Source organism: Agelaius tricolor, unplaced genomic scaffold (genome assembly GCF_023055355.1).
Source record: "Agelaius tricolor isolate 1412-34295 unplaced genomic scaffold, bAgeTri1.0.p SCAF_4, whole genome shotgun sequence".
NCBI classification, from domain to species: Eukaryota; Metazoa; Chordata; class Aves; order Passeriformes; family Icteridae; genus Agelaius; species Agelaius tricolor.
Window position 1 is genome coordinate 25265447 of NW_027269264.1, and position 25379 is coordinate 25290825.

At 39.4% G+C, this 25379-nt stretch overlaps 1 protein-coding gene across 4 annotated transcripts in view; it reads right to left on the reverse strand.

Annotated features, from left to right (window-relative positions):
- ADAMTSL1 (ADAMTS like 1) overlaps positions 1-25379 on the reverse strand; it is a 391950-nt gene that overhangs the window by 35157 nt on the left and 331414 nt on the right. For 3 of the 4 annotated variants that reach the window (XM_071424947.1, XM_071424950.1, XM_071424949.1), the window contains 4 exons: positions 13416-13626; positions 9611-9790; positions 7872-8025; positions 5489-6629 (listed from right to left, as the gene is read on the reverse strand). In XM_071424947.1, the coding sequence (XP_071281048.1) occupies positions 5489-6629; positions 7872-8025; positions 9611-9790; positions 13416-13626 (1686 nt within the window). Of the gene's footprint in view, positions 1-5488; positions 6630-7501; positions 7593-7871; positions 8026-9610; positions 9791-13415; positions 13627-25379 lie in introns of all 4 variants that reach the window. The other variant, XM_071424948.1, reaches the window with a different exon arrangement.

Sequence of the window (25379 nt, forward strand, 5' to 3'; positions counted from 1 at the left end):
TCTGGATTCCTCTAGGTTTTGGGAGAGGGTTCTTCTCCCCATGTACCCCTCATTGGTTCTGAGGCAATGTGATTCCGCCTTGTGCTCCTCCTCTGTTCTCCCCTGGTTTGTTCCTGTGTTGTCTGCTCCCCTGAGGCCTCCTTCCTTTATAAGTTGTATCATTGTACTGTTCTTGGTTCTACTGTCACTGCATCCCTTCAGAGGTATTTTGTCCCCTTTGGAATAAAGCCTCTTGGAGACGCATACAAAGGACCTTTCCTGCTCCTTTATCTCGAGCTTGGTGCGCCAATCCATCTGTCCACAGTCAGAACTGTCGGCCACCCTCTGGCTGCACCACTGCCCTTGCTGGTCAGTGACTGGGCAGGGAGCGGGCAGGGAGGTGGCACGGCCCTGAGGGAGAAATTGAGCTAGCCCGGCTAAGCTTTCTCCCCGAAATCGGACACTGCATCACTGGTATACACCTACTTCAGCAAGAATTCAGTCCATGGGTTTGTGCTTATGTACTCTTGTTTTCATCACACTGTGTTTCATGATTGTTGCTCCTTTCTCTGAGTTTTCTTTTTAGCTGAAACTGTAGATAAAATCTACTGTTCTCATCAGCAACTTTCAGCAGTTGTTGCTTGTAAACTCTTAATTGAGTCTGTGATTGACAGTGGGTGGCAAGGGTGCAACTGGGGGAGGGATATGCCTGTAAAACACATGCAATAGAAATCTGCTCACAGATCCTGGAATTGATGAGTTTCTTTACACTCCCATCACCACAATAAAAACTATTGTCTCATGGACGAATAAGCCACAGATATTCAGTTTTGTACAACACTGTGGGTGGTAGATCTCTAAACCAAACCAGATTAGGGCCACCCAGCAAAATCTATTATAGGAGAAAAACTCCAGAGTTAACATTATTGTTTTACCCTTTTGTGCGTAATAAGAAAAATAGTCATTATCAATAAAAGAGATGCCTGTTTTTAAACAAGTTTAGTAAATGCTTAGAAAAATGCACATTTGCAAAACAAACATTAATACTTCTAAAATTGCATCTGTGCTTTCACAGCTAAAAAACCACCAATGGCTGAAATAATTGCTGTCAAAAATGGGAAGGCAATTATTTTTCTTACTTCTTAGTCATAAGCAGGGCTGACTAGATAGTCACTACTAACGGTGACAGCAACTAACAGATTTTTTTTACTTGCAGAACTAATGTTAGCATGTATCTCTATATCACACATAAATTTTTAGTTTAACACCGACTGCTTCAATCATTACATGGAATTCATTAAATCTTCAGAAGTTGTCCCAAATTATAAAAGCCCGTAACATTTAAAAGTTCTGTGTGCTCTGTCTGCATGTCTACAAATATAGTATATAGGCAGATCTTCAGTCTACAACAAACTCATACTTACAAGACCCCTAAAATAGTTTTAATTAATGTTTCTGACATCTTCAGGCTGAGGAAAGATCTTGCCTAATATTGCATCTTATAAAACACAAGGATGCATAATTTGTTTGTTATTAATCACCACCTGTCCTGACACAAACCTCTCTCTGTCAGCTTAAGTCATCTCAAGATCCAGCAAAAATATTTTAAAAATAGAGGTAGTCCAGGTAGATACTTGCCTTTTTAAAAAAATAGAACTCCAACACAGCTCCATCCTCCTATCCTCTCAACCCAAGTTTTAATGTCCTTTTCCACAAACAAACATAGTCTCCTCTTCTTTTCCATAATTCTGTTATTTGTGCATCACAATTTGGCATAGCATTTCTTGAAAGCAGATCCTTTATCATTCCTCATTGTATAGAATTATTTTGGCTGAATTCCCTATTTGCTCATAGATTGCTATTTTTGTTAGGTATTGAGTTGCTTGTCAGGGCTGAGAAAAAAACCAACCAGCTGTAGCAATTCTTTATGTCACCAGCATGTCTTCAGAATCTCATTTATGGACTGAAAATAATACAGCTTAATATTTAATCAGTCTCATCTCAGTTGCTCCACACTGCATTGCCTCCAAGACAAAAACATATTTTGCAGGACATGTATCAATGACTAAACCAGACAAACACCTAACAAACACCTCGCAAACACCTAACTCCATACCACTTACTGTTCACATTCTGCTTCATGTCCTCTTATAAAATTTATGTCTGTTTTAGAGAAGTTGAATTATCAAGCACTAATGGATCCCCAGTGACAGAAATTGCAGCATACTTGCAAGGCTTATGAAACAGTGCATAAATTCCTCAAAGATTTTTCACTTTTAAAACTGTTTCCTAAGGAATTTAATCTGAATTTTCTTTAAAATAAAACATTTTCCAACATACACAGCAGTCAAAAAACTCTGGTATGGATACTAGTAGGCTCTGAAATGGCATTCAGAACCCATGCTGGTGTTAGCTTGACTCTTTAACCTTAGGAGAGAGTGTGGACTCTTCTGTAAATAAGCACTCAGACTGAATAGGCAGACACAAGTTGGGGATCTTTTACTGGAAGCAGAGATATTTTAAACTGTTGCAGCTATTTGTGTCATATGTTTTCATTCTACTGAGTAACTGAAAACCAGCATTTTTTGGGGACCTAGGTTGCATCTTTTTGTGACTGTACCTAGACTAAAGCCAAAGAAAATTAATTTTTGCAAGGATAGCCATGCAGGAGGACTCATACTTCGGGGTGGATGAAACAGCTCATGGAATGGGGCAATGAGAATAGAACCACACATCAACCATCATTATTGGATATCACTGGCTCAGACAAAATCCATGGCCTCAATGTGTGAAAGTGAATGCCTTTATCTCAGTAGTTTGTCTATACAAAACAGGTAGCTGTCACCCAACCTAAAACTGGCAGCCTATATTCTAAGAATTGCAATAGCAACCAAGTACTTCTGAAATCTCAGTATATTCTATATCTATAGAATAAATCTACAAACTCAGTATATAGGGTGTGACCTGAGGAACTTCAGCACTGCTCTCTGGCCATTCTCAGAAGAAGGGTCTCTCTCTGATACTGGTACAAGAAAGCCCACCTCTGTTTATTTCCTTATTCCCATTAAGATAGAGGTGGGCTGGCAAATCCTCTTCTCCATTCAATGGTTGGGAAAGTACAAAAAAAACCAAACTGCAGAGCTGAAGGACAGTTCAAACATACCAGACACCACCACACATTTACATCTGTGGCCTTGCAGTTTACAGCAGTACACTCTAAGTTTGCTTAAACTGCAGCTTCCATTGACACAGCTGACTGACAGGCAGCAAGAGCTTTCTAAGCCAAAACCAGAATACTGATCTTAAAGAACCCAGCATATAAATCCACAGAACAATTTTTTTTCACACCACGATTTCTAAATTTTCATTAGCTCCAAAGATATAGTGTTGAGCTGTGCCTGAAGTTCAGAGCATGCTCATTTCTTCCCCCACACACCAGCCTGGGGGAACTATAAACAATGAGTGCAGAAGGAAGTTCATAAAGCAGAAACTGCCTCAGTATTTAAAGAAGAGTTGCCAATGATTTATGCCACTAACTGGAAAAGAAATGATACTTTCCTCAGACTTTTTGATAGAAATTTTGAGCACACAGACAACTGACTGGTAATTCAGAAACAAAACACAGTATTTAAGGCTATTTCAGCCAAACTGAATGGGAAAGAAAAAAGGATTGAAAAAGAGTTGTGAAATTATATATTAAAAAATCTGAAATAAAACTTCAGGAATCATATAAGTGTCTCTTACCAGCTAAATTAATCTACATGTTGTGAGACCATGAAAGATTACAGGGTGTGAAATAAACTTGCCAATTTCTCATGGCTGTAGTGTTCAGAATTCCTCATACATCAACTTCATGTAACATCCCTTCCCTTTCATTGTTGCCACAGAAGTTACAGTCATTTCAAGTAGAGAAATATCCTCAACTTAATGGCCCAATTCTAATGGGATATACCCAATAGATGAAAATTTATGTATGAAACTTGTTTTGGGGGTGGCCTACAGATATTTTCACAGGAATATATCCATAAGAAGGGATTCTGTATGTCCAAGTCATGATTATGACTGTATGTGATTTCCACCAGAGGTACATTCTTGTCCTCAGTGACCTCTACCCCTTCAAAAGTTACCGTTTTTTTGGGGAGTTTTTTTGGGTTCAATTTAATATACTTCCTAGCCTTCAGACAGAGAGGCAAGAGCCAGGAAACTCAGATCATTATAGAAAGCAATTACTTTTTCATTGATTCAATAGTCAAAATAAAGAAGAAGTTAAGAAAATAATTTCATAACTGTATAGAAGGGGTAATTTTACCTAAATCAAGACTCTACTGGATGATCCAAGGGCACCACACTGGAAATTAATTTTTGTCTTGACTCCATCTTTTCCCATGATCTTATGACTAAATGTATATATCTTAGCTGAGGTCAGTAACTTGTGCAGAAGGAGTTGCTAGCAGATCCCCTGACAACTTTGTTGTACTGTGTTGCTCATTATTACTGCCTACTACAGTCTTTTCCTGTTCTTATATAATGATTTCTCACAGGACAGAACCAAAATATAAAATCCCAAGCATACACATGAGAAGAATGTATGTTATCAACACAGTTAAACAGACAACTTGTACTGAAAATAACCTTTTTGTGTGCTCTTCCACACAAATGAATAATGTGGAGGGATCAGAAAGTAAAGGCCACCTGAAGGAAAAACAGCGTAATTTTTGTGGTATACTGATAAAAGCAGTTTGTTATGTCAAATTCTCAGGTTACACCTGGGACCAGCATTCTGGAATTTAAACAGGTTAGGATTCACCAATTCACATGAGAAGACAAATGCTAAATGATCCATCTGTTGAGATGACAGCAAAGCTGCAGACAGCCATGAGGTGTGGTTCCACAATTTACAGCCTTCATCAGAACATACACAGTAAATGGTGATTGTAATGCCCTTTTAAGCTTATCCTGGGGCAGTTTAATGCATGGATATATATGTGGAGGGCAAAAGCCTCATCTCCTCCATCTTCTCTTACCACAACCATGTCTGTCAAGCCCTCCTGTAGCACTAGGAGAAATGCAATTTCAGCTCCAACAGAGGATATAGCAACAACCAATGACCAGTTTTCTTATCTCTATATCAATCTTCATAGCAAAAATCTCCGTCTTCAGATGGGAAAATAAATTAAGACTCCCAGTTTCTGGATGCAGAGTGCTCTGTTGACTGTATTAGGCACTTAGGTCCTTTAGTACTTTACAATCCCTTATTTTTTACTTACTCAAACAGAAGTATGGCTCCTGTCTGCCACACCAGTCTGACCCGGCATCCTGACCCTGCTGAAGATTTACAGTGCTCTGTTTAACCCATTTACCAATTCACATGCACTTGCCCTTCTTTCTGTTATGAAATCAGACTACAGCAAAACATGGTTTTGTCCATGGGACTGACAGACAGTAACACATGGAATGTGATGAGTCAAAATATCAATTATTTTCTTAGAAGTTAAATAATATGCTTTACCTATCATTGTATTTCACTTCCTCTCCATTCTTAGCCCAGCTGATGGTGGGCTTTGGGTTTCCCACTGCTTCACAGTGAAGCAGCACACTCAGTGTGCCGCTTGCTAGGACCACTGTCTGTCCCAGGTGGGTGACAACTTCTGAAGCAGAAAGTTGTTGTGCTGCTGAAATCTTTCGGAGGATGGCAGGCTTTTGATGAGGCCTGTGCAAACCATTTGCCAGGTCTACAGAAGTGGGAATAAATGTTTCAGCAGATGATGTCCTCAGGGAGCTGGTAAATCCAGAAACACGTCTGTGGAAAGGGTACTCCACTGAGGCTGAATCAACTTTTCGCCTTGGTGCTTTAAGGACAGATTCCTGGTGGTCCAAGTAGCTCCTGAAAACCTCATGAGCCAGATGCACAACAAGATATTCAGTGTAGATATCTTTAAGCTCCTCAGGCTGTTGAGACAAATTTCTTATGATATCATCCAAGTGTTTCTGCTCTGTGACCATAGTAAATGGCAAGCTATGCTCCTGGCTCTGGTCCTGTTCTGAGGATGCATTTCTCTCCACAGACTCCTGGGATTCCCAGGACTCCAAACTTTCTGCTGGCCAACCCCTGAGCTGTAGCAGCCTCGAGACAATATTGTCATACCATCTGCTGGGGTTAGCAAGGTGCCCTCGCTTTTCAGCCTTGCTGCCATTGAAGAAAATCCCATTGAGATGTTTATCCTCTGTTCGCAAGGCATCGTTTAAGCCAGCCTTTCTCATGGCTTCTTCCTCCCTAATACCAGCTGGCTGCTCAGCAATGATCTTTTTGTTGCTTCCGATCAGTTTAATTATGAAATGCTCCCGGGCTGGCCCTGCTGTGCAGGTGTATGTCCCAGTGTCTGAAGGTTTCAGATGATGGATTTTCATGTACCCAAAGGGTACAATGGTGATGTGAGCTGAACTGACAAGCCTCTTATCATCCTTCTCCCAAGTGATCATTGATTTACGGAATCTCTTGGTAGGGCATCGGAGAATAACAGAAGTCTTGGGCAGCAGGTAGGCATATCCACCCACAATGAAGTGCAATTTCTTCTTCTTCCTTGTCTGGATGTAAACTTGCTTTACAGCCATAATATATGGGCTTTGCTTATGAGCCGGTCTGTTGTGCCCTGAAATATCATTATATAATTAGTATATGATACCATTAAACAAAGCAATTAGTTTACATTCCTTTGGCCCATTAGACAGTAATGGGAGAAACTGGACACCAGTTGCTGGACATTAAACTAAAACAATCAAAATAAGAGGAATAACAAGACACACTTCAGGAATGTGAAAGTAGCCTAGAGTATATGCAGAAACCAAATATCCAGGGATAAAAGCTTTATGGGAGAAAGAAAACTTCAGCAGAAACATAGTTCTTGTTAAAGTACCTTAAGACTGTTATTTAAGAGATGCACTGAATAGACAAGTGTTTATCATCCAAACCTTCAAAGGCAACATGATCTTGCAGCTCACAACAGTAAGGTAGAATGAGAGTCTTGCTACCTCAAGGTGTAATGTTGGACAGGAAAAAACTCTCTGAGCTAGGCTTAAAAACATGGTAAATACTATTAAAATTCACTAGTCCAGTGTGTTCTTCTGGTTTCCTGATCTCTGTGTCAGAGATCTTTAGTATGAAGCACTAAATTAAGCTGCATAGGCATATTACTAGTAAATACCATGTAAAATTTGGTCTAAGCTTTAGTTCTAAACATCAGATCTTCTTTTCTCCCTACATACCCTTACATTCAGCAGTTTCAGAGGCAAGCTGAAGCTAGGCTGACTTTCACATATCCAGTTGGCTTACTGTAAACTAGGGAAGAGTATACAGGGGGACTTGTGATGGGCAAAAACAAATGCATGAACTACCAACATAAAATACTACCAACATAAATCTAACTTGTGTTGCATGGTTCATTAGCAATCTCAGGTCATAGAGGATTTGGAGTGACATAATGAAATAACAGGTTTCTAAATGATCGTTGGCAAAATCCCTTACCAACCATTTTCCTTGCAGCTGGTCTAGCAGACAGTTTATTTGCTCCAGCCCTCCAGCTGCTGTGCTGTGTGTCTGAGCCTCTACATTCCAGCTGTGAAATTAAGATCTAGATTTTGGTCAGAATTTTGAGCCAGTTCTTCCAGAAACTAGTAGTTCCCTTCCAGCACACTGGCTCATATCCAGCTCCATTAGTGAAATCTGCAGCACTTCTCCACTGGCTTGACTTATTTACGGACAGAAAAACCCACTCTACAAGACTTAGTAATACTAGCGTGAAAACAGGCTGTGAAGCAGGAAATAGCATGGATTTCTTAGTAAAGTACTTCCAATCCCTTTTCCCCAGACACTGCCAAACACCTTTTCCACTTACGTGCACAGGGGCCTAGTGAACAGGGCCTGATCAAGGATGAGAATGGCAAAGGGAGGCAGAGTGAGGAATTGATGATAACAAAGCCCCCGGTTTTCAGCATCTTTCTGCAAATAGCATTTCGACTCTGTGTGCCTTCTCCACAGCTCACTGAACACTAAGAACAGGATGAGAAACATTAGGAGAAATGAAAAAGGTGCTCCATGTCACACACGTCCTTCCTCAGCTCCCATATCCACATTGCATACACACACCACAGGATAAAGCAGCTGCAGTTTTCAAAATGTTGCAGCAGAAAAAAGCAGAGCAGCATCTGACCATGCAGCTACAAACAGTGCAGGCACAGTAAGGAGATGAAATACTTGTTATTTTCTGGCCTTTAAGGCTTAATTTCTTTCCATTCTCTCGTTACCACTTCTTTTCTGTCAGATGGTGTCTCTTGTTTTAATGGTACTGTGCTACAGTTCGAAGCCAGTCTTTAAGCTTTGTTTCTATGTGTCTGTGTCTGCTGGCTGGAAAAACTCCAGCTCATGTCCAAGAGCAGACCTCACGGAGTTGCAGATCACAGTTGCATTCTGGGCCAGATAAAATCCAGCCTAAGCTTAATCTTTAAGCTTTGCTGTTGCAAATCCCTTTAGGAATAATAAAGGGATGAATATTTTAGTCACCAATTAATTACCTCAGCCTTGTAGTTACTACACATGGCCTACACAGAATGGTATAAACCCTCTAATACCAGACTGCAGTGCTTGTTGCACAGGTGGACATGGTTTGATGGACTTCATCATGACTATTCAATTTCATATTTATGCATTTAGCATTGTGGAAAAAGAAATACAGACAGTGTCTTTGCACTGGAACAAAGCAGCAGTCTGTGAAAGGAACTAGAAAATGGGTAAAGGACTGTAATTACCATCTTCACTAACAGAATGGCTATGTGTCTCCTGGCAGAAGACTTTATGAAAACATACACTAATTTGAGTAAAATGCTCAGACAGATCCCCATAAAAAGGGTGCAGGTGGGACAGCTCCTTAGGGTGATTGGCATTTCTTTTACAACTTCCACAAGACAATTTCCACTACCTTCCATGAAAGAGGACTGGAAGAGTGGTGGCAGAGACTGCAAGACGTGGAATCATTTTCATACTCACTGCCATGAACCTTTGCCCTTGCTTTGACCTTATAAAGTAAAATTGTATTTTTATAATATCTCTCCTCCCTTCCCCTTTCCCTTTCCATTCCCTTCCTCTCCTGTTCCCTCCCTTCCTCTTAGTTTCTATTGTCTTCATCATAGGAAAAGGTTGGAGTGACCCCAAGAGGAAAAGACTATTGAGATCAGAACAGCTAGATTTTGGCAACAAAGAGCATGCAGCCTAGGGTAATAAAGATTACTCTTCATTGATGCCTTGGTTGAAATAATAAGCATAGGCAGGGACAGAGGCAGGGATTTATTGTTTGGAGCAGGGGATGTGTTGTTTACACCAGAAGGGTCTTAAAGGTTTGGTCAGATGGCTAAAGCACATCACCTCCACATGGCTAAAGCCTCTCTGGAGGCAGACACCACAGAGGAACATGGAGCTAGTGACAGCATCCCCAACCAGGATGATGAGGGACAGATTACAGGACAAAACTGGGCATAACATGCTTTGTGAAGTCTGACCTTATTTGGGTCCTCTATCCCAACTGGCTTAGGAACTTCATCTCCAAGATCTGCACAATGCTCATGCAAACTAATAGTATACCTGTGTCCAGTCAGAGAGAAGCCATTCATTGGGACAATCCTCATTTTTGCAGGCTTGTTGTGTAATGGTCCTTGGCGTGGGGCAGAAGGTTTCTGGCAGCTCTAACAAGCTTCCATCTGCCAGGCGCTGCTTACAAAGTGTATCTCGCTTCTGGACACCACCACCACAGGTCTGTGAACACTGTGAGAAAAGAGACAGCCACCTCACACCATACCCTCACCACCCTCCTTGCTGCAAAAATTACTTGTGAATTAGGGTAGAAATCAACACTTGGTCTTGGCCAAATACAAAATATAAAACAAAAATTTCAGAGACCTCGAAGTAGACTGCTTTTAAAAATATCAAATTTATTTTGGAAAAGGGGAGCGGCTTAGTTTGCTAGTATTTAGAGAAACTGTTTCAGCATTTCTGAAGTGTTCTGTTTTAAGGTATTCTTTCAAAAGACATGGAAACAGTCAGTGAGTCAGCATTGAAGTATGGAGGTGGGAAATTTGTCCTCTCCACCTGGAAAATGAGACAATGGCATTTGATGTGGAGAATCTACATAGTAACATCTGTGTCTGAGCTCTGACACTAACCATGTCAGAAAGAGTGGAAAAGTCTTGTCCAGCAGTAAATAAGTAAATTGAGATTATTAATATCCAGAGAATACACCTCCCCTCTGTCTTTAATGTAAATATCCCTCTCTGCATCCGTTTTTCTACTTAAGCAGGGCAGGAAATTTTGAGTAACCAAATCTAGTAGTTTTCCTGAATATTTTTTGTAAATTTAAGTTGCTCAGCCCTTTTTTCCGAGGATCCTTTTCCTGAGGCTGGTAACAGACTCCCAGTTCTGCTCAGTTCAGCCAGCTCAACTCCTTTTCTCCTTTCTTCTAGCAAATGAAAGGGGGAGCTTGCATTACATTGACATGACCAGGAGTTGCTTATAGCTTGTGAAATGGCAATTATTCAAGAGAAACAGACAATAATATGGAGAAGTATTAAAAAGCATACTTAAGCAGTTAAAAAGGGAGCATTTTAAAAAATCTTGCAGTCATGAAAGGCCCTTCTCTCTGAGATAAAGAGCTGCATGAACTTTAATGTTAGCCTGAATATTTAGGATAAACATTTTCTTTGAAAGACAGAAAGGAAGTGCAGAAAGACATTTTTATATTTGGTTTCTTTTAATGTGTAAAATTAGCTTTTGTCTTACTTATTTTGAATGGTACAAAGCTCAAAGGCTTCCAGAAAATTAAGCAAGAAAAACATTAGTTTTCAACAGAAGAAAATGTCTATCAGCCTCTCATTTTAGGAAAGTTTCATTCCTGAGGAGGAAGAAAAATATGATTAAAACTATTATTCCAATGTTACCTAAGGACTTTTATCATATCATATACAAGATAGCAAATGGGTTACTCACTACAAATATCACAAAGTATGTTCCTACTGTCAATCAGTAAATCTTAGGAAGTCTCTGTGCCCTTCCAACTCTGCCAGAGATAATACAAAACATATCTTTTCTTGCTTCTTGGACTTTATTCACTTACATAGTGTTGTCCCTGCACAGGACAGCCCCAAGAGTTACACCATGTAGCTGACAGCACTGTCCAAACACTTCTTGAACTTTGTCAGGATGCTGCTGTGACCACTTCCCTGAGGAGCTGTTCTTGTGCCCAGTCACCCTCTGGGGGGAGAACCTTTTCCTGATATCCAACCTAAACCTCCCCTTACACAACTCCAGGCCATTCCCTTGGGTCCTCTCACTGATCACCACAGAGAAGAGATCAGTTCCTGCCCCTCCTTTCCCCCTCACAAGGCAACTGTAGACTGTGATGAGGGCTCCGCTCAGTCTCCTCCAGGCTGAACAGACCAAGTGACCTCAGCTACTCCTCATACGGCCGCTTCCCCTCAAGGCCTTTCATGATCCTCACTGCTCTCCTTTGGACTCTCTCCAATAGTTTAATTTCTTTCTCATATTGTGACACCCAAACCAGCCCCCAGCACTGGAGGTGAGGCTGCCCCAGCTCAGAGCAGAGCAGGACAATCCCCTCTCTTGCCCAGCTGGCCATGCTGTGCCTGATGCCCCCCAGGACAGGGTTGGCCCTCCTGGCTGCCAGGGCACTGCTGACCCATGTTCAACTTGCCATCGACCAGGACCCCCAAGTTCCTTTCCACCATCTCCCATACGGTTTAATTTTACACTGCTCTCTATTCAAGGTATACCACAATATAGTTTTTTCCTTACTGTCAAAAATTAATTCTCTGCTAAGATTCCATGGTAAGATAAAGCACTTGCAAAAGGAGTAAACACTTTTTTTTCATACAGTCTCTCAGTTTCTTTTAAGGCCTGACACTTGAAGAGACATTTTATGGTATGGATTAGAAATAGAAAGGAAAATAAAAGAAAATACCACCAATTTTTCCATGCTGACCTTGTTTTAAAGTCATTGTTTTAATTATCTTTGAAGCAAAGACAGCACTGGAGCAAATGAAGAATGCTGGGACTGAGACTTTAGCACTTATTCAGTAATAAAACAAAGGTGAATGAAGATTTACTAATGGATGTCTCCCATTTCAGGTATGCAGAACAGATATTTATAAGACCTTGTAAAATGAAAGCTTAAACCCTGCTCCAGAAGCATACCACTGAAAATGATAAAGATTCTAGTGCATTTAGTTAAGACACAGAGATATTTAAAAGATCCTTTATTCCTGCAGTTGTATTATTAAAACTGTAGTATTACAACCATTTAAAGAAACATCTTTAAGTCTTTTGAATTACACAAGTATTTGCAACCAGATTTCAGCAAATAAACTATTTCAGAGTGCTTTCTACAAATGGAAAGCCTTGTAAAGACCCATTGTGTTGATAGGAATTTTTTATAATTTTTATAATATAATATAATTTTATATATTTTGTAATAAACCATGCATCTCCCAACGTGAAGTGTTTAACACACATTTCTTAATCTGAAGCATGAGGAATGTATCTTGTACTAAACTAAATTATTATTTGAGAACATATGAGGTACTCAAAATGCTTTAAAGACTCTTTTATCTTTAATCCTTCTAGTTTAGTATTCCTAGAAACCTAGACATAGCTCACCCAAGTCCAGTCCCTGCAGCTGACCAATATATTCCAGATATTTTTGTTTGAAATCTATAGCCAGCTGTTAAGATTTTCCAATAACTTTGCATTAGAAATAGCTACAGTCATTATTTACTTCTGGAAACACAGATGCATTTTTTTAAGAACAAAAACCGCACACTTTGCAGTTTTTAAATGGCTTGTCAGAATGATTAATGATTCCTATTGATGGGCTAAAGTTAAACCATAGAATCATAGCATGGTTTGTGTTGGAAAGAACCTAAAAGTTCTTCTAGTTCCACCCCACCCCAAACCCCCTCTGCCCCCCATTAGGCAGGGACACCTTCCATTAGACCAGGTTGCTCAAAGCTACATCCAACCTGGCCTTGAACACTTTCAGGAATGGGGCATCCACCATCTCCCCCGAGCAACATGCTTCACTGCCTCACTACCCATACACTAAAACATTTTTTCCTAATAACTAAACTAAATCTACCCTCTTTCAGTTTATATCCATTACTCTTTGCCCCGTTGCTACATGCCCTTGTCAAAAGTCCCTCTTCAGCTTTCTTGTGGGCACACTTGATAAGCTGTAAGGCTGCTCTGTGTTCTCCCTTGGATCCTCTCTACTGCAGTTGACCAGCCTGTCTCCATAGGAGGGGTGCTCCCTCTGAGCACTGAAATGTGTGCAATGAGGACTTTAGGCAGTCATAAAATGAGGTTACACATAAATTCTTACCTCTTGCCATTCTGTAGGATACCAGGAGGGTGGGCAGTCAAAGCGATTACAGGCTTGCACAAGGGATGGCTTGGGTTTAGAGCACAATTCATCTGCCAAAATCACAGTCTCGTTGGTCTCTCTTGATAGTAGATGAGAACAGAAGACATCTCGTGTCTGCAAACCAACCCCACAGGTAAGACTGCAAGTGCTCCAATTCCCAATCTCCCATCTGTGAAGGGGTCAGCAGAGACAATCTTAAGCACAGAAAAAAATCACCTTGATTTTTCTCTTATTATAATGACAGATGAAGAAATAGTAAATGAAAGGGAATTTTCCTTCTCAGATCAATGTCCCTCGGGTAGCTGGAGAATGAGGCTAAGATGAATATTTGCAGCTCTGCATTTTCATCTCTTGTCAGAAGTTCTTGGACTGCAAGTCTCTGGGATTCATGCAATATCACAGGAAATGTTTTGTAGCCTACAGTAGGATTTTTTTTTTTGTCTATAGGAGCACGGACAATGTATTTCAAAATAGAGTGGATTTAATTGACCTATTTTCTCCCGCTATCTTGAACAAAAAATAAAGGAAGATATTAACAGAAGTTTAATTAAAGGAATGTAAAACTGAAATGCTGAGCACAAATTTCTTTGGTATTCTTGACTGACTTTTCTAGGCTGTTGAGATAGGAGGTACTAAAGCTTTGAGAGATGCAATGGGAAAGCAGGGGGTCATCTTTAACCCCTGGATGAACACCTGTCACTGAGGTAAATCTTCTCTGAACTAGCTACGTAAATCCCGCATCAACAGGATTGTTGATAATGGTATTTCAGTGTTCGTCACCTTAAAACCAGATTTCTTCTATTTGAACTGTACAACCCCTAATTCTGTCAGGTAAACACAGAAAATTCCTTAAAACACTAGGCCTTCCACTCATGTCTCAGCTAGAAAGCACTTCAGTGATATGTAAAAATGTATACACAAAAAATAAGTCCTATATTCAGAAGAAAATATAAGAAAATAGCCTCCCCAACAAATTCATGCAAAACTCAATGCTGACCTGGATATACTCCCACATCCAAAATGAAAGCATGAAATCCAGATAGTGCTGTGTTTTCTAAGTCTGAAGAGTAGCTTCATTTCCAACATGACATTATTGAAACTGATTGCTGAGAGAATAAATTAAAAATTCAGGAAAAGGAAGGCTCAGAGAGCTTATCTTTGAAGAAAGCAAATCCAGGCAGAAGCTTAAAGAGAGTGATTATGAAGGAAAATACCCTCAGGCTCCAAATAGGATGGAGGCAGATGGAAGCAGATAATGAAGAAAAGTTATGAAGCATGTCAGCAGAATGTAGCAGATTTTGTGGAAGAAGCAGAAAAAACCCACTCTGATGCTCGGAGATCTGGAGTCAATGGAAATAGATCAGTGCACGTAGAACATGCGATGTTAGCAAACACAGTACTCAACCATTTAAGATTGTGCTCTCCTACAATCACTGAACAATTCTAACCTCTTTTTATTTTAAAATTTTATTTTTTGAGCATGTTTCCTTTCTTTCAAATAACACCCTTAACATATTTAAACAGCTAGCAGGTAAGAAATTTTTTTTCCTCCCTAGATGATATCCTGATGGACCAAAGGCACATTGCTCCTCTGTTGTGCTCCATCTGCTGGTGACATTCTCTGATTTTATAAAAGGATCCATCCTGAGCCTCACTGTAAGCACAAATGATGCTGTAGTTTGCTTTTAGACAATATTCTTGGTTCTGTTAGTAGCAATGACAACAATCTATTTAACCCTTTCTAATAATAAATGCATCTTGCATACTGAAGTTCCCGTGGTCACTTTCCAGGCCATAGTACACTGAAGGACACTAATCTGTACATATGTACTGGGAGCTATTTCTCAGTGGAAAAAGAGTAACATATGGCAGCCAGTTAAGCTAAGCTGGAGTATGTTCTCCATATGAGTGATCTGAGGGGAGTAGTCTTCCCAGAATTTCCCACGAAATTGTCAGAATTATTGGAAATATCATCTACCCTTCAGTTTTGGTGCAATCTAAAATAAGACGTTTGAGTAGGTGGTGAAAAGAAGGCATTTTCTTACTTCAGAATCTATTTTGATACATAGTTAGTTGCCAGAATTTCTTTTTTTCAAGTGCTGGCAGTAGCTGTTGCCTCCAGCAACATTTTGTTTGTTATTGGTTAAATGCAAAATGTTTCTGTTGGCAATTCACATCTCAGTGGCTAACAAGCCACATAAACCCTTTGGACATCTTGGCTTCTTCAGAAGAGGGTGTCTGTTTCTTCTTCCAGAAAGAAATGCTGTGTTTCCATAAAGAAAGGGGATTTGTTTTTCTGAATTGTTTGTGTTTAAAATTTCTGAATGTTGCCGGTTGCATCTGTAACCCTTCCCATAACTAACATTGTTTTTTCACAATTCTTTCCAGATGCACTAAAGAGGAGTTTGCTTTGAGGAGCTCACGAACTGTGGGGTCAAATACTTCTTACCCTTGTACTTTCGTAGCCCCAAGTGATTTATATGGGCTTTCACAGATGAAAAGTAAAGAATGTAGAGTAAAGCAGACATGTCTAAAGTGGAGTATGGATGTGCAAATAACTGAACCCATAAATGATATTACATGAATTTCAACGTCCTAAGAAGCACAGAGAAAACCACTGATAAACTTATAGAATTACAGGCCTGTAGGATTATTTTATAACAGCTAAAGGTGCTTGCAACACTTTGAATTAATATTATCCTACTAAATTTACCAATTGGTTTCTAGAATACTTGTACTGTTGGAGATAATAATCTTAAAAATATATACATAATACTATTTTTCTGTAGTAATGCTGTTTTGTCCCTATTGTAGAGTGTTACATAATGCTAACTGAAATATGTCCTGTCCTAGTTCATGTGGTACTTAGCTGTTAATTCCTCTATCTTTTCTTCTGGGTGTTTTGGCCATACTGACTCTTCCAATACACAGGGCATACAAAAAGGAATGTCCTATATGCATCTGTCAATACCAGAATTAAAACTCAAGTAGGAAAGAATCTTACACTTTAAAGGCTGAATAGAGTAGTTACAGAATCAAGCTAAAGGAACCTTGCACAAGTGGAACTTGTGGTATCTTTGTAAGCTGACTGTGGCTGCTGTTAAGGTATAGACTTTAGGAACAATCTGCATACTTGCTGGTTTATAGAACAGCTGAAAGTCATCTGTTTGGTACTTCCCATATTACTTTTCAGAACCTGGTGAAAGAATTGCATAGTTTTGGTCCAAAACACACATTTTATCCCTTCTCCTTTCTCCTTCACTACCGCCCAAAACTCTACTAACATGTGGTAACAGAGAAACAACATAAAAATATAGCCTTATCATACAGTAGGACCTTGGTGCATTTATGCTACTGAACCCCTGGCTTGTTCTAGCTCTAGGATTGTCAGTTCACCAGTTGTCCATCTCCACCTCCTAAATATCTAAGTAGTGTTTATGTATGTAAGCCCAAACTAGACTTTAAAAATATTTCAACAACTGTATTTAATATGAAACAGATTTCAAAACGTTTTCATCCTCTTCAGGATATAGATACATAACTCTACTGATATACATAAAATACACTGAATATTTGAACTGGTTGAACAAAAACTGTATAAATTCAAAACCACAGATTCATTTAGAGATGGCTAACAAAGAGGAATGTAAGAGGAAAGAGGTAATTTATAGGGCTGGATGTGTTGATATAAATATATGTCTATCAGTAATATATGTATCCCTGATACACGTATCACATGTATCACACATGGGTGAACATTTTCCAAATGAACATGGATGAAAACAGGTTTCTACTGGAAATATTTAGGGAGCAGAGGATGGTCCGAAAATACAACTTCTTTCAAGTATCATCAAAATTTCAAAACCAAAACTGATCACAGAAACCTTTAACTTTCCAAATGAATGGTTTCTTTCTTCCATAAGGATATCTTAGTAGTTTTTTTTAGAGTTGGCCAACTATGTGGACATATAATGCATGTGAAGATAGGCAGACTCAGTAGTTTCTGAAGTAGTTTCAGAAGTACCGGATCTGACTGCTCAAGGCAATGGTTTTCCTTTAGTTTCTCTAACACACAATGATAAGGGAAGGGTGTAGTCTAAAAACTAGACAAAATTTAATGAAAACCCCAGTGAACCAAAACACTGCGTTTCTTGCATTTCCAGGAACTAGAAACTAACAAAGTGAATTAGTAATGGACAGATCTTATGAACAGAAAAACACCAGCTGGGAAATTTATCGGCCAATATATATTACGAATTAGACTAACAATCTGATCTACCATCACTTTTATGAATTATAAGTCTAATTGCTAAAGGACCAATAATAAAGTGCTATTTTCTGGAACATTCTCATTAAATAAATTAGGCTTATTTAAGGAATGCTTATGCATATGCTTAATTCCACATCAACAAACAGTTTCTGCAGTTATCATGGTCAGTGCATCTTAAAATGTAAATACTCACAGCTCCCCGGAATAAAAGAAAGGGAACAACTTTCAAGCTCCAATGGCCAAAAAAGACTCAATAATCTGTGGTTACCCCCACAGGACCATTATTCCATGGTATTACTGTAAATCTAAAAATGTTAGAGATTCTCTCAAAAGACAGTTTAACTATGCTATTTGTAATAGGGAAATGATCTTGACATACCTAACAAAAATCTTTCCTGTCGTCTTTGAATTAAATTTGGGCATTTGTTTTCAGCTTAAGGCTATTAAAAAAATTCCAACATGTGACATGAACATGCAAACCTGTAAAGTTCTAAACATCTAATTTTTAATTAGAAAGGAGCTTTCCTTCTTTATTTCAACATTAAAAAAAAAAGGTATCAATATCATATTGTTCCCCAGCAGTTCAGGTGAAGAACTGGAGGATCAAGAAAGCAGGATCTTGTTCCTGGCTCTTTGCTGAACTCAGAGATGAGTGACACCAGAACTGCTGAAACATGGGCTACCTGTGAGTATGGGTATATGCTCTCTAAATCCAAAGGGAATTGTAAAGTACTGGGCTGGATCATAACATTCTGCCACCTGTGTCTCAACTTCATATTCACAAAATCACAACGAAGTGATGTACAGGTTTTTTTTGGTGTGTTCCCCCCCCCCCCCCCCCGTGCTTTGTCCATGCTGCCTGCTTAGGTAGTAGCCTCACAGCAGAGATGTTATCTTATTCTTCTTTCTCTACCAGCTACACAGTGGGAGTCTCAGCTTGACAGGAGCCTCTAGGCATTATTGCATCATGAGTAACAACAGGGACAACAGTGCACTGTTACCTCAGTTTTGAAATGTCCCTCTCACTGCCACAAGAACTGGAGATCAGACAATACTTCTGCTAGCTAGAGAGATCAGAAAGTGGCACTGGCTAGTAAGCAGCTACTCATGGCAAGATAAGATAGTAGAATTAGTTGTTGCCCCAGTAGGGCTACAAGCCTTCAGTACAAAACACTCCCTAAATGCCCATAATCAGTCAGGAAAAAGTAAATGATGTACGTAGAACTTGTAGTCTTGAGCCAAAGCTCCATGTAGGTGACAACTTTGGATAAGTTCCCATATGCGCAACATATATGGTAAAGCCCAAATCATTCTAAGGTGTTAGGTGTTATAAGACAGTTATCTAGGGATGTGGTTTAATGCTGACAGAGTCCCTTCTACCAGTGCCAAGACAATTGAACATTGCACAGGAAAAGTAAACACTTTTCTAGAGAAAGACCTCCCAAACTAGTTCAAAAATGAAATTATTGCCATTTTTATGTGGTTAAACCATATGAAAATGATACAAAATAGCTCTTCTTATTTCTAAAATAAACATTCATCAATGTGGAGAAAGGTTTGCCTGGAAGCATCTGACTTAACATCTGACACCTGCCAGCATAAAGACATTCCTCAGTGCGCAAGGGCTGTGAGGCAGCTGTGTATATGTGAACACAACAGGCTGAGTAAATCACATATTATATCAATACTGGCTTCCTCCTGTCTCCTGTCCTCTGTCAACCTGTGCATTCTCCATTTGGCCATGAAGACAGAGAGGTCTGCTCACAGCCCAAGTATCTCCTCCCTTCCTTTTCCCTAATGAACCCGGAACAATGTTTGTGGCAGAGTTTCCTGCTTCAGATGTGAAAGGCTCATTTGAGCCTTTAAATGAGCCTTCTTGAGGCTCATTTAACATATATATCTTTGATTGAGTAAATATGCTCAGTATCACATCTTAAATACCATGCCAGAATGTGATCTTAAGCTCTGAAGAGCAGGAAAATGTAACATCCATTCCATTTGGATGGCATAGTTTCTTGTAGTGAAGCTACAGGACTGAGATGAGAACTCCCAAGTCAGTTCTTGACTTTATAATCAAAGAAGTCTCAAAGAAGGTGGCAAAAGCCAAGACTTTAACTACAAGTTATTTTTCATCCAGATGGTAAATCACTCACAGTAAAATCTGACTGCTCCTTTGAAATGAAGTATGAGAGCAAAGACCTCAACCCTGGTGTTCAAACACAGATCTGATTTCTCTAGGAAGGGATTTCCCTACTGCCGTGGTTCAAATTGTAGCAGACCAAACATTACAAATATACATACAATACACACATACTTCAGAAGAAAAGTGAGATTTAATAAGCTCTGAAAAAATCAATGCTCATTAAAATATAAAAAATGAAAATGCAAAGAAAGTACATTTAAATCATCACCAGCAAAACCAGAAAAAACAATTAATACTTAAGAGTTGTTCAGTGCCAGCCTCACAAAATCCATTGTACAGTATCCATTGCACAGTGTCTCCAATGTGACAAGGAAACTGAACAGACAGGAAAAGTTTCAGGAGATTGTTGTGCTCAAGGGAGAATGAGGTGTTTCTTCAAAAAGTGTCTTCCTTGAAGTGAAGGAAGGCCATTAGAGATACGCAGACAACACAAATAAGCAGATCAAAGGCTCAATGAAAGTGCTCTGGTAGGTGACAGAAGTGGCCTGCACTCTGTAAACTTACTGATATCAATTAACATTGCAGCTCATTATAGCTGATTGTGGCAGGGAGCCAGTATTTATATAACAGAGCCAAACAGAGGAACATAGAGAAGGAACTCAAAAGTCAGAGAAGTACAGAGGGTAAAAGCAACTCTATAGCTGACAATTCTGATTGCTAGAGTAACCTTACGACATGCTTGAAGCAATATTTATAAGGTTCTGCACTTTAAAAAAGTCTTGCTGTCCCTTGAGTCGGAGGTACAGAACGTCAAATATTCAGGCAGGACAGAAAAGAGAGTTTGTGTTCTGCTGTCAACATTTTGAACAGAGGGACGTTGTGCAGTGGCTCTTTCAAGGGACTTTTGCAGATACAGATTGCATGAACCACACAGGAACATGAAAAGGCAGCTTCAGGTAAGTGAACTGGTTTGGCAAGGGAACTTGTCTGAGGAATTAGCAGACATACTGGATACTGAAAAGTGCCTCACAGAAGACTTTTATTCTGGTTGGTAACTTCAGCATTGAGGTAATTGATAGCAATGGCAGTCTTTAATATAACCACACAGACCAGGTTAGGTTTAAAGAGATAAATGAATACCAGTTTAGATTTGGCTTATGCTTAAAGCAGCAACTTGTTACAAGGATGTTGTTTAATTTATTATGTGAGATACAATGAAAATAGATCCTTGGTAGGTCTTTCAAGAATGAAGCAGTTAACAGGTAAGGAAAAAAGTAAATCAGTGTAAAGGTGGAAAGCTGGTTTAAGAAATAATATTGGGAGGTTTGAGGAATAGAACACAAATTGCGCAAGTGGAACTTGTAACAGAAGGTGGCAGAAGCTGAATGAGAAGTCACACTGGGAACTACACCAGGGTGAGTTTGAGCTAATGTACATTGCCCTAAACCTACATTCAAGCACTGCAGAAAAACAAGAACTATTAATTTATGAAATAAATTTTGCAGATCAGTCTACATGATTGTTTTGCCAAGAACCAAAGGAAAAATACCCTGGTTTCTGCTCAGGTAGAGTTAATTCCTTCTCTATAGTTGGTTGGATTCAGTGTGAGAATAATGTTGATAACATACTGCTGGTTTTGTTGGCTGCTAAGTAGTGTTTATACTAAGTTATGGTCTTTTTTTAGGTCTTGTGCTCTGCCAATGAGGAGGATCAGAAAAAAATACTGTGAAGGAGCATAGCCAGGACAGGTGACCCAAAGCAGCCAAATGGATATTGGACACTGCAGGATGTCATGCCTGATAAATAAACTGGAGAAGTTACCTGGAAGGGGGGTTGTTTGGGGTGTAGAGATGGGGCTGAGCATTTGTCAGAAGGTGAGCAATAATACTGTGCATCTCTTGTTCCTCCTTGTTTTTCTTCCTCTCTTGTTATTTTTGTTATTCTCATTTTCATTATCTACTGTAATTATTATATGTTATTTATGTTTCAATTATTAAAATCTTACTCTCCCAACCTACAAGTTTTAGTTTTGATTCTCCTTCCCATTCCACTGAGGTGTGAGGGTGTGAGTGCAAAGCTTCGTGGTGCTGAGCTGCCATCTGGGCTTAAATGACAACATACTAACACCTTGTTGCCCATGACAGAGCTGCTTTATGTTGAAAGCTCCCTAGCTCTTTCCACACTGGTGCTTTCCATACAGGACTATGTCATAAGCCAACACATTTTCTTTAGGCCTACCTTTACAACATAATGAAAATATTAAAAAACCCAGCTATTCCTGAGGAAGACATCAGCAAGCTTACAGATACCAGAAGACAAACAAAGAAGAAGCTCTGCAGGTGAGAAAGATGTGCTGATTTTTAGCACATCTGAGAAACTGATGATTTTTAATCTGAAATTCCTTCTGAAACGAAACTTTAAAAGATTACATATGGATGTAGATGGCACAGAAATAATATACAAAAAGCCTGACTTCACAAATTCTAAGATCAATATTCATGAAATGTGTGATTTTGTCTTACAGATTGACAAGACTCTCCCTAAATCTAAAGAAGCCTTTCCTGAAATTATAAGGGCAGAAAAGAAGTAAAGATGTCAACAGAATGGACAAAGCAAGTATATTAATGAATGAGTGTTCAGATAACAGTGACTGGGTTTCAGTAATTCTCTAGCAAATCCAAGTTTTATGAGCAGTGCTGCCACAAAACCAGCAGATAACATGAGCTTCTTGCTCACCTGGCTGGCAGCATTACAGGGAAAATATTTTCAACAGGATGACCTATTCCTGAACTATTTAACCAAGGAAGAAGATACAAACAGACTGTCTCTCAAATTAAAGGATACACAGTGTTTCTCTAGTTTTTTTTTTTAGTAGGGGAAAGAACCTAAGAATATATCTATGTAACCATATGGAACTGTGATTGAACTCAGGAAACTCAAAATGTCTGCTTACATTCCATGTTCGAGCTGCTCTGAGTTCCCTTCAATGTCCTTCTGGTAATATAGGGCAAAAAAGGCAGTACAGGAATTTTGTTCCAAGCGTGCATCCAGAGCCAGTATTCTATGCTGAATTTTATCTTTATGTTTTATATTTATAATAAGCAACCTGGAAAAGATCAAAATATGGGTCCATGGGAATCTCATGCAGGCTCAAGGTAACCCCTGGTGTCAACACAGGCTGTGGGATGAACAGATCAGAGCAGCCCTGCTGAGAAGGATTTGTGGGTGCTGGTGGATGGGAGGCTGGACATGACCCAGCCATGGGCACTCACAGCCCAGAAAGCCAGACGTGTCCTGGGCTGCATCCAAAGCAGCGTGGGCAGCAGGGCCAGGGAGGGGATTCTGCCCCTCTGCTCTGCTCTGCTGAGAGCCCACCTGGAACCCTGCATCCAGCTCTGGGGTCCCAGCACAGGAAGCACATGGAACTGATGGAGCATATCCAGAGAAGGTCATGAAGATGATTGGAGGGATGCAAAAATTGTCCTGTGAGGAAAGGCTGAGAGGATTGAGATTATTTACCCAGGATAAGAGAGGGCTTTGGAGTGACCTAATAGCAGCCTTCCAAGTACATGCAGGGAGCCTACAAGAAAGATGAAGAGAGACTGTTTACAAGAGCATGTACTGACAGGACAAAGGGGAAAAGCTTCAAACTGAGAGTAGATTTAGATTACATGTTAGGAATAAAGTCTTTACTGTGGGGGTGGTGAGACACTGGCACAGCTTTCCCAGAGAAATTGTGGAAGCACAATCCCTGCAGGTGTTCAAGACCAGGTTGGATGGGACTCTGAGCAACTTGGCCTAGTGGAAGATGTTCCTGCCCATGGCAGGGGTATTGGAAATACATGATCTTTAATGTCCTTCCCAAACCATTCTATGATTCTATTCCTTTTTACTTTATATTTAAAGACCCTGAAACTGTAACCAATAATATATTTAGTAGTTCACTCACTCTTCTCTATTAAAAGAAGCTTTTTTTCACATTGACATTTAGAGACCAAAACATACAGGTGCTCCTTACTTAGAATGGGGAGGCTCTAAACTCATGTTATACCCACAAACCATCAAACATAACTATGTTAAAATATTCAGATTCATGGAAGTATAAGGTGATTCTGACTCAATGGAAGGAAAAATTCTATTCAAAGTGATGGTATCGTAAAAGTTATGATGTACATAGGCAAATTTAAAGGTATTAAACCACATCATATCTCCATCCTAATTGCTGTATCTACAAAGATTTGTGTGCAGAATCTACATACTCCAGAATGGCAACTTAATGCACTTCTCCAAATTTTCCTGAGTGAGAAACTGGCTTCTTAGACCTTGCAAGAAATAGACACTTTAGACAATGCAGCTTGCTCTCTCATGGGAAGGGAAATGTACTTGTCTTATGTACCTGAAAATCTTTGTTCAGACCTGAACAACGTAAGCATTACAATTAAACAAACAAATACATTTCCATACAGCACAGTTACAAATCTGTGGATCCATTGGGTGGTAATTAGATGCACGGAACTCAGTGTGAGTGCTCCAAGTGTCTCCCAAAGCTGTGAATGAACTAACAGCTGGTTAGAATATAGAAGACACAATTAGTCACAATTCTAATGGGTAATTGCACATTGAAGATGGAAATTTTCATGGGCACAAATAGGTCTTGCTGTGCTTCTGGAGATGTGACAGACCTGCTTGGCAGATACAGAATTCATAATTTCATCAGTCTGACTCCTTCAATAGGTACTTAATTCACTCCAAACTGAATGGGAGTGAGGGCACCTTCTCCATTTATTTCATGTGTGAATCTTTTATTTCATGTGTGAACCCGATGAGTAACTATGTTACAGAACCATACAATACATTTCAAGAATTAGGGCCATATTTTCATTTTTTTTTGCTCATCTTATCTTTTCATCCATAAAGGTTTATTGGTTTGAAAGTACTGGGTATTCCTCAGAGTCTTACAAATTACTTCAGCAATACTGCAAGTGAAAAATATAATGGTGCTGCTCAGTTCACCCCTTTTTAAAGGAAGTGAAGATTGTAAAATCAACAATTCGTAAGACCCTGTAGTTTGTTTCATATGTTAATGCTGACATGAAAAAGTTAATTCTGCTAAATATGCTACAAAATGTTTGACTTCATATTCGGCGCAAAAGGAAAGAAATGGGTTTTTGCTGTTGGGAAAGCTTCTTTGGGGAATGAAATCCTGCTGGTGAGGCAGTAAATTAATACTCATGAAGATTGCGAATAAATTTAGAAAAAAAAATGAGGAGTAGAAGCTAACATATGAAACATTGGAATGTGATGGTGTTTGATCAAAATAGTGAAAAATATCAAGTGGCAGTGGATTCTAAATTCTAGCATAAATGAAGAGAAAGGTTAGGAGAAGTGGACTGTATTAAGGTGATGAAACCCATAAAATTGACTGTGCCAGGAAGAAGAGTAAGTCTGCTCTGCAGAGGAACTCAGTAAGTCCCTAGCGTGAGTTAAAGCTAATACTCATCACAAACCA